The sequence below is a fragment of the Phaseolus vulgaris genome, chromosome 10 (genome assembly GCF_051622355.1).
Source record: "Phaseolus vulgaris cultivar YP4 chromosome 10, ASM5162235v1, whole genome shotgun sequence".
Classification (NCBI taxonomy): Eukaryota; Viridiplantae; Streptophyta; class Magnoliopsida; order Fabales; family Fabaceae; genus Phaseolus; species Phaseolus vulgaris.
Genome location: NC_143507.1, coordinates 2,446,315 through 2,456,268, shown reverse-complemented (window position 1 = coordinate 2,456,268; position 9,954 = coordinate 2,446,315). Strand labels below are relative to the sequence as shown.

At 35.2% G+C, this 9,954-nt stretch overlaps 1 protein-coding gene across 1 annotated transcript; it reads right to left on the bottom strand.

The window, feature by feature from the left end:
• Positions 1-2,178: 2,178 nt before the first annotated feature.
• LOC137818758 (protein NRT1/ PTR FAMILY 5.4) lies at positions 2,179-4,444 on the bottom strand. Its single transcript, XM_068622356.2, has 3 exons — positions 4,244-4,444; positions 2,410-3,491; positions 2,179-2,252 (listed from the first exon to the last, which is right to left on the bottom strand). The coding sequence occupies exons 1-3, from the start codon at positions 4,442-4,444 to the stop codon at positions 2,195-2,197; spliced, it is 1,341 nt and encodes a 446-aa protein (XP_068478457.1). The 3' UTR covers positions 2,179-2,194.
• Positions 4,445-9,954: the final 5,510 nt, after the last annotated feature.

Here is a 9,954-nt window from a genome sequence, read left to right as displayed (position 1 = left end):
AATGCAAAAGTCAAGTTTAGAGATATTTCTGTTACGAAGTGGACTTTAAGCCTAACTCAACCCATAAAACCGGCTCATGAGGTTGAGGTCTGCACCCATTTATATATTATGAAATGTCCTTATCTCTAGTCGATGTGGGATCTCCAACACACCCCCCTCACGCCGAGAGTGATAGATAGAAGCTCGTGCGTGGGACTATATATTTTGGGTGGTCCGATAGCGGTCCGATAGCGGGTGGCACGATAGGCCCAACAAATACTCGCTAGGATAGGCTCGAAATGGCTCTGATACCATATTACGAAGTGAACTTTAAGCCTAACTCAACCCCATAAAACCGGCTCAATGAGATGAGGTTTGCACCCACTTATATATTATGAAATGTCCTTATCTTTTATTTTTGTAGATATAAAAACACTTATAAATATCATATTTTAAATAAAAAAAAACAATTCAAGAATTGTCCTAAAATTATGAAAAATAGTGAACTTTTTTGAAACTGGAACCTACTATTAATAAACTTATTTTTGGTGTTATCATTATATATTACCGAACTAAAAGGTTACTTTAGATAATTTTTAAATATATCATAATATACTAAATTCTTTAGATGATGGTTGAAATTGGTCCACTACAAGAAAATCATGAAATTGAAACTAATTTTTAGAAACCAAAATAATTAGTCGCAATAGTAACTAAATTAGAAACCATTTTAGAAACTAAAACAAAAATTAGTTTCTAAATTAGTTTCTATTATTTTATATTATTTTTAAATAGTTTCTAAATTGGTATCTAATTAGCAACTAAGGTTTTATCTACCAATTATTTAGTTTCTAAATTTAGTCTCTAAAACCTTGGTTGCTAATTAGAGACCAATTTAGAAACTATTTAACAATAATAGAAAATAATAGAAACTAATTTAGAAACCAATTTTTGTTTTAGTTTCCAAAATGGTCTCTAATTTAGTTATTATTGCAACTAATTATTTTGGTCTCTAAAAATTGGTTTCTATTTCATGATTTTCTTGTAGTGGTCTCATGAATTTACAATACATAAACAAAATTAGTGTGAACTATACATCAACTTTAACTTAATAAATAGTAACCTAAATATCTATTCAATTATTATCTATAATTATTTTTTTTATTCATTATGTTCTTCGTGTGAATGTTATATAAAGATAAAAATTGAGACATTTCTGTTCTTTTTAATTTAATTTTATTCTTTGTCAAAAGAAATAATAATTAAAATAAATATAAAAAATTAAACTAGTTTGGTGAAGTTGAGTTTAATTTAATAACTATAAATATTAAAATTAAATAAAATTATTATTGACTAAATTAACACTAATTTTAATAAGTATTACAAATAAATTAAATTAGAATTAGTTAATTTACATAAACAATGAACGCTAGCAACTAATTGATTGTTAATATGATTGAAGTGTGTAACCTATAAAAACCAAGAAAAATAATCCCAAGTAGAAACGAACAAGGTCTTTATTAAATATGCTTCGAAATTACAAATCAACATTTGATAACTTAAACCGAGAAAAGAATAACTTAATTCAATCTCCAAGTCTTATGTTTACAAGAACCAAAGTAACCTCGATTGAAAATGTATACTTATCCAAACACAACATTCAGAGCATTCCAAATTTAGTCAGCCACAACCTCTTCATTATCTTCGTAAGGTCGTTCATATGACCTAAACTTTTCTATACAAAAATAAAATAAAATAAGAGTAAGATAAATGTTACAACTTATAACACAAGTCTTTATCAACTTAACAACTTAATCAATGATAAAAGGGAAGTATGGGAGAGAAATAATAGTAATTGTAATATAACCATTTATGTTTATAAAGATAACAAATATAAATATTTATCCAAATATTAAAACTATAATTTTATTAAACCTTAAAATTATTATTAATAAAAATAATTAACTGACATAATATTTAATAATTTTATATTAGCATAAATTAAAATTTAAAAATAATAAATATTTTGTGAATTTGTTTTGAGACTTTTATTCAATTTGTTTTAAAAAAATAAAAAAATGGAAAATATTCTTTAAAAATTATATACTAAAACTAATATAATTTTAAAATTATTTAATTAAAAATTATTATCTCTTTTTAATTATAATCCAACACTACTATTGTAAATACAAGAATTACCTCCGTAAACAGGCTGTTATGCAGTTTCCGATGTTTCTTCCACCGTAACTTTTTCATCCTCTGGACACTCTTCCCTGTATACAGCATAAGAAAATAATACTTTGTTTATAAATAAATATATATAATAAAAGATAAATTTGTAATTAAATAATATAAAAAATGTTAAAATAATAATATTAAAAATTATAATATAATTGTATAAAAAATTGAGGTTATTAATGTGTAAATTACCCGTATGTATATCTGATGGAGTAGTATGCAAAACCAAGAAGGAAAACAGCGTTCAATATTGCCAACATGAGATACAGATTTTCTAAATGGCTTTCTTCCACACTATTCTGGATCCAGCTAGTGAAGATAAATGGTATAATCAGAAGTTCACCAACGCCAAACACCACTTCTATAAAAGAATCCTCAAAACGCCACATCGACTTCGCCACGTGGCCTTTGAACAAATTCTCTAATCCACCATTAACAAGCCCCTCCGACATTCCCAGCAACAAAAACTGCGGAATTAACGTAACTGTCGTGACACCTTTTTTCGAATCCCGCCTACGATGTTCGAAGTACCATGCTACGACACCGCAAACTACTGCACAAGACATGCCAAAACCAATCCTTATAATTGTTCCGGATTTTCTCTTCAACCTACCACCACCGTTTTCCATACCTTTAAACCATCCAAATGCAGAAGCGATAACAAAGCAGACGAACCGTGAGATTTTGTTCATGCCATCCGTGATCAAAATGAGAATCCAGACATAGTTTCTATTTTCAGTATCCTCGATTGAACCCGCTTGTGCAATAAAGAAAGTGTTCCGAGAAGCCATAAGTAAGCTATGAGCAAAGAAGGCAACGAAAAGGTAAATCATAGGAACAAGGCTCTTCACTTCCCTCACGTCCTTCACCGTGCAAAGGTTTCCTTTCTTTTCCTGCGTCTCAGCATCACTCACATCTTCATGATCTTCTTCTGCTTTGAGTATAGCTGGTTTGTCCAACCACCTGAACTGACGTGGAACTCGTGGCAGTAACCTTAGTCCCTCACCGTGCTCGTACAAATGGGCCTGCTTGTAACCCTTCCAGTAATAAGAATCCCCTGTGGTCGGGTAGTTTGATTTTCGTTTGCGTAAACCTGCTTTGCAGATTCTTTGAATCTTCCGTACATTGCTCTCTCCGGCTAGTTCTTCGCGCCTGTACCACACACAACCAAAAAGGAACAATAGAAACGCCCCTCCCATGAGTAGTGCAGCGAATCTGAAGACTTGCTCGTAGGTTTTGTCATTTTCAATGAAAAAAGTAGAAATTGTTATGATGTATCCCAAGGTTGTCAAACTCGCGAGTCTAGGTAGACTCGTGAGAGACTCGTGAGAGGTCACTAAACTCGACTCGTCGACTCGTAAACTCGTAATTCACATGAAAAAAAAAGTTAAAAATATTTGCTGCAAGTTTTTCCAAATAAAAAAGAAAGCACTGCAAACAAAAAAAAAATCTGCCCCTCAATTAAATAAAAGAACCCAATTTAGTGCAGCCCAATAAAAAAAAACCCAATATGCAGTCCAATAAAAAAAACCCAATATGCAGTCCAATAAAAAAGGCCCTAATTTCCTAAATCACATTACATTACAGAAACCCTAATCCAGCACCAGCTTAATTCTAGCACCATCCATCTCAATAATCTTATATGATGAACAGCACCACCATCGACCTGCCACCCGCAACCGCACGACCGGACGAACCACCACCACCGCGCGACCTGCCGCTCGATTGCCCCCACCGCCGCACTTGTTCAAAGATGTGTGACCTCCGCACTCCAGAGAAGACGCAACACCATCTAAACGAACGAAACGCGAACCCTAAAGGCACCGTTTTGGGTTAAAACGAAAACCCAGTTGAACTCGCCAACTCGGATCAGACTCGCGAGTTTGAACGAGTTCACCGAGTTCATTCCGAGTCTGCCGAGTTTACTCCAAAACCGAGTTTACTACCGAGTTAACTCGGTAAGGGTATGTGGACACGTAAACTCGGACGAGTCAACGAGTTGACTCGCGAGTTTGATAACCATGATGTATCCCACTATCGATGGAGCAGTCAACCAGATATTGGGAGGAATTGTATCCTGATCTTTTGAATTGATTTTCTGTTGCAACTGATAATGAAGAAAATTTTCTGCAAGCTTTTGTCCACTCTTCCCTAATGCAAGGAAGACTATGCCTGCATAGATCAAACGTTCTCCTGAAGCTGATGATGCAGATCTCCATAGTATCATTAAACCCTGCAGATGCAATGGTTTGTAAGGGGGTCATATTTTTACAACCATTAAAAAAAGCACTCATTTTTACAATTCAAAATAATATTTTTAAAATATTTGTTTTATTTTTAATTTAAATTAAAATATATAATAACTCGACAATAACCTAAATTGTATATACATCAATACATCAATATTGTTATTTAGTATATTGATGATGAATTCATCATATAAATGACGTAAGATATAAATGAGGTAAGATTTGAAGCAAGGTTATCAGACTCGAGAGTCTACTTAGACTCGTGGGAGCCCAGTAAACTCGACTCGTAAACTCGACTCGTAAACTCGACTCGTAAACTCGACTCGTAAACTCGACTCGTAAACTCGACTCGTAAACTCGACTCGTAAACTCGACTCGTAGACTCGTACTTTACATAAAAAATTTAATAAAAAAATAATTCATGATATAATTTTCATAATATTGAAATAAATAATTTCATACACCAATAAAATAACTAAAACAGTACAAATGTTATCAGGTTAAAAGTCTCATTCATCTAATACCTCCATTAAATGTTTTAAAAAAATCCAATCTGCTCCAACCCAAATTGAAAAACCCAACCCAATTTAAAAAGCCCAAACCTAATTTAAACAACCCTAACCCTAAACCCAAACCCAATATGTCCTAACCCTAAAAATCCACCGCAGCAACAACACGTACATGCGCGGCGAGTTGCGAAGAGCAGCAGGAGGTGCGACGACGATGTGCGGCGAGGTACGACGATAATTCGCGGCGAGGTGCGACGAGCGGCGAAGTGCGCTGCGACGAGGAGGCTTGACGGTAGTGAGGAAGATGGCACCATGAGCGTGAAAGAAACCCTAATTACGCCTTACTCCTCGGGTGTTTTGGTCTGAAATCTTTACCAGACGTTCGTCACTGTGTCTATTAAGTTTTGGGTGAGATTTGAGCCCCAGATTCGTCCCACAAGATTGGCAATAACCTTTTTATTGATCTCTGCTAGGGCTAAAAGGAAGGTTCTTTCGTGTGTGAAACTGTTTAATTTTTTTCGTGGGTGAATACTCATTCGTTTGACTGAAAATTTATCGCGTTTTGTCCCGAATTCTGTGGAGATTCTTACGTGGAAGTTTAGGAAAAAACTATTTCGGGAGAATTTTTCGCGCAAACCAAGGGTACAAAACTTGCGAAATTTCGCCCTACTTTTTGCAATTTTTATTTTGCATTCGTACTGCGCTGAAAAAATTCACACAAGTACTTTCATATTTTGTTTGCACCTAGGTAAGGAGGCACGTCCATAAACGAATCACAAAAAGAAGATACGACGAAGAAAAGTCAGGACGTTTTGTTTTCGGAAAACTAGTTTTGTTCATTCTCGGTTTGGGACCTACTACGCCTTACTCCTTGGGTGTTTTGGTCTAAAATCTTTTCCAGTCCTCAGTGTGTCTATTGAGTTTTGGCTGAGATTTGAACCCCTGATTTGTCCCACAAGATTGGCAATAAACTTTTTATTGATCACTCTTAGGGCTAAAAGGAAGGTTCGTTCGTGTGTGAAACTTTTTGATTTTTTTCGTGTATGAATACTCATCCGTTTGACCTAAAATTTGTCACGTTTTGTCTCGAATTCAGTGGAGATTCTTACGTGGAATTTCAGGAAAAAATTATTTTGGGAGAATTTTTTAGAAATTTTCGCGCAAACCAATGCTATCCACTACCAAAACTTGTGAAATTTTGCCCTACTATCTGCAATTTTTATTCTGCGTCTGTACTGCGCTGAAAATTTCACACAAGTACTTTCATATGTTGTTTGCACCCAAGCAAGGAGGCACGTCCATAAACGAATCACAAAAAGAAGATACGGGGAAGAAAAGCCATGACGTTTTGTTTTCGGAAAACCAGTTTTGTTCACTCTCGGTCTGGGACTTACTACGCCTTACTCCTTGGATGTTTTGGTCTGAAAACTTTACTAGACGTTCGTCACTGTGTATATTGAGTTTTGGCTGAGATTTGAGCCCGAGATTCGTCCCACCGAATTGGCAATAAGCTTTTTATTGATCACTGTCAGGGCTGAAAGGAAGGTTTGTTCGTGTGTGAAAGTATTTGATTTTTTTCGTGGGTGAATACTCATCCGTTTGACCTGAAATTTGTCGCGTTTTGTCCCGAATTCAGTGGAGATTCTTACGTGGAATTTCAAGAAAAAACTATTCCGGGAGAATTTTTCAGAAATTTTTGCTCAAACCAAGGGTATCCACTACCGAGACTTGTGAAATTTCGCCATACTTTCTATAATTTTTATTCTACGTTCGTACTATGCTGAAACTTGGCCCTACTTTTTATGAATTGAAAAACTAATGATTTCTTCAGGTAAAAAAACATTAAAAATTGATAAAACCATTTTCGCAATCATTTAAACCTTAAACAAAGCTCATGTATTAAAATTTGCTATTATTGAATGAAGAGCTTAATCATTCTCTCCCAAATTTCTCTTGCTACAGAGTCTAATTGATCTAGTAAATCTAAGGAAAGTTGGTCACACCTCTTTCCCTTTATTGCACCTTCAATTTCAACCGAAACTTTACCAATGACAATAATAATAATGATTGTAACATCAAAATAAAATTTATCTAGTATAATGGTCATAGGTGTTATGTTTACCCATAGAACCTGAATTCGATTTCCAGTTAAAAAATCGTTGCCTAAAGTTTACGATAAAAATGTTCAAAACTGCTTTGAGATTGTAACTACTATTTTTTTTTTTGGGTTGTCTTCTATAATATGTTTGTTTCAGGAAGCTTTCATCACAAGTTCTAGCATGAATCCAATAAGTAAAAGTGTTGCTTTAATTGTGCTTTTCCAAATGTCCGATTATAACTTTTTCTTTTGTATTTTTTAAGTCTTTTGTCATATTATGGTACCTTTTGTGTACAATTTCTTTGCTTACAATTTTTATATTGTATTTTTAAATTATTTAATTTTGTATTGTAGTTTTTAATCCAAAAAAATTCTATTAGAGGGTTTATATTTGTGCCTATTTCACTTTAGAGAAAGTAATTCATGATTTGAATTTTGAGGTAGTTTTAGTAAGCTTTGGGACATTCTTTTAAGTGATTTCAGTGCAATCCACCTTTATCGTGATTTTAATACATCTTTTTGAGAAAAGCCTAATCACTTTTTTTTTAGTGAAAACACTTAGGATAGTGATTAGGAAAAACTTTACCAACCCATACACTAGTTTTTGTATTTTCTTGTGTTGTTTTTGTGTAGATTTGCAAAGATGTATCTAAGTCTCCCAATAAGCTTTAGGAAAGAAGGGAGTGTTAATACAGAAATACGACAAGTGACCCTTGAGCAATTTCAACACTTAATCGATTAATAAAGGTTGGAAATCCAAAATCTTAAAAAAGAGAGAAAAGAGGAAGGAGAGATTCAAGAGCTTCTTCAAATTTTGAAATTGAAAGGGTTTTGCAAGATAACAATGATATCACCATAGGACATGCTTTTGCAAACTTCTTCTCTAACAACTCTTAAGTTAAACAAGATCTTATCATCATCCTAAGATTCACATCACCTTGTGCCATAAGAACTAGAGTTAAACCACTCAAATTTAAATAAAATCACTTTTTTGTTCGACCAATATGTACACCCCTCCTTTATCTATTAAAATTCCACAATAATTAACTTGATAAGTATGATATTATCACAAAATGGCATCTATTTTTAGAATGAAATCGCTCAAGTAATACTGCTTAAAGAGACTGCATTCTTGCTATAAGGAAATAAACAAAAATTATATCAACTCTATATAGTTAGTCGTTCGAATCAAACATTTATAAAGCTTAATATTTGTAATGATATTTTTGTGATGCTTTTAATTGTCATCATAATGTCATATTTTTTATATAAATTGTGATGATTTTTGTGACAAATCTTGTTAGTAATGAAAGACGGGCATCACAAACCTCCATAATTAACATAGCACCAACTCATTTTTTAATGAGTATTTAGCGACAATATAGTTTCATCACAAAATTTCTTACAATTATATACTAATTGGTGATCGTGAGCCTTTTCTCTTCCTCATTGTGGCAGAAGGGTTAGCTGGGGTGACAAGGGTAGCAGAAGAAAAGAAGTTGATTGATAGTTTGAAAGTCGGAAAGGATAAAGTAAAGGTAAATATGTTACAATATGCGGACGACACCCTTCTTCTGTGAAGCAAATACCAAAAGTGCATTTAGTATCAAGGCGATTTTGCAATGTTTCGAGCTCTCTTCCGGATTGAGGGTTAATTTTGCGAAGAGTAGGATTGGAGGGACTGGGATGGATCAGGTAACGCTTCAGAGTTTTGCAACGATTCTTAACTGTGATACGATGACATCTACGTTCTTATACTTGGGTATGCCAGTTGGAGGGAGTCATAAGCACGGTGCTTTTTGGAATGGGGTGATTGAGAAAGTTCAGGCCAGATTAAGTAGGTGGAAGGGAAGATGTTTGTCGATGGCTGGGAGGATTTGCCTTATAAGGTCTGTGCTTTCGTCTATTTCGTTATTCTTTATGTCGCTTTTCAAATTGCCTTCTGGGGTGGCAGGGAAGTTGGTTAAGATACAAAGAAATTTTCTCTGGTTGGGGTGCAGACGGAAGGAAGATCGCTTGGGCTTCCTGGAACTTGGCTTGTAAGCCTCGTCAGTTCGGGGGGTTAGGAATTATAGATCCAAAGCTGTTCAACTTGGCTTTGTTGGGGAAGTGGATTTGGAGGTTGGGTTCGGTCGAGGGTGGCCTTTGGAAGGAAGTTCTCATTTCTAAGTATGGTGGGTGGAGATTTCTGGGAGAGGAAGGTAAAGGTAGGAGTTGTTCTCTTTGGTGGAAAGATTTGAAAGAGGTTTGGTCTTCGGAGGGTTGGGGGAGAAGTTTCGAAGATAGTTTTGAGTGGAAAGTAGGTGACGGGAAGGATATTTACTTCTGGAAGGATAGCTGGCTGAAGGGTGAGGCGCTAAAGAACGTTTTTCCAAGACTGTTTTCGATTAGCTCTAATAAAAACGCAAAATTGTTGGAGTGTGGTTTTTGGTCTAATGGAAGATGGGTGTGGCAACTAGCTTGGAGAAGACCGTTCTTCGAGTGGGAGAATTCGATGGCGGATCAGATGAGCCAACTTCTGCTTGGGGTTGGGGCTGCCTCAGGAGAGGTTGATAGTTGGATTTGGAAGGATGGGGGTCTCCAAACTTTTACAGTTAGTTCTGCATACAACCTTGTCAGGAAGGACAATGAGGCGGATACTTCGCCGGTTTTTAGTAAGTTATGGAGGTGCAAGGCTGTTCCTTCTGCAGTGCTTATGGCTTGGAGGGTGTTGGAAAACAAGCTTGCCACTAGGGTAAATCTAAGTAGAAGAGGGGTGCAGATAGAAAGCTTGAGGTGTGTTTTGTGTGGGAAGGAGGAAGAGTCTTGTAGTCATTTGTTCTTCGGGTGCAGTTTCGCTTGGCGAGTTTGGAGTTTATGTTACAGATGGCTTGGGGTTCTG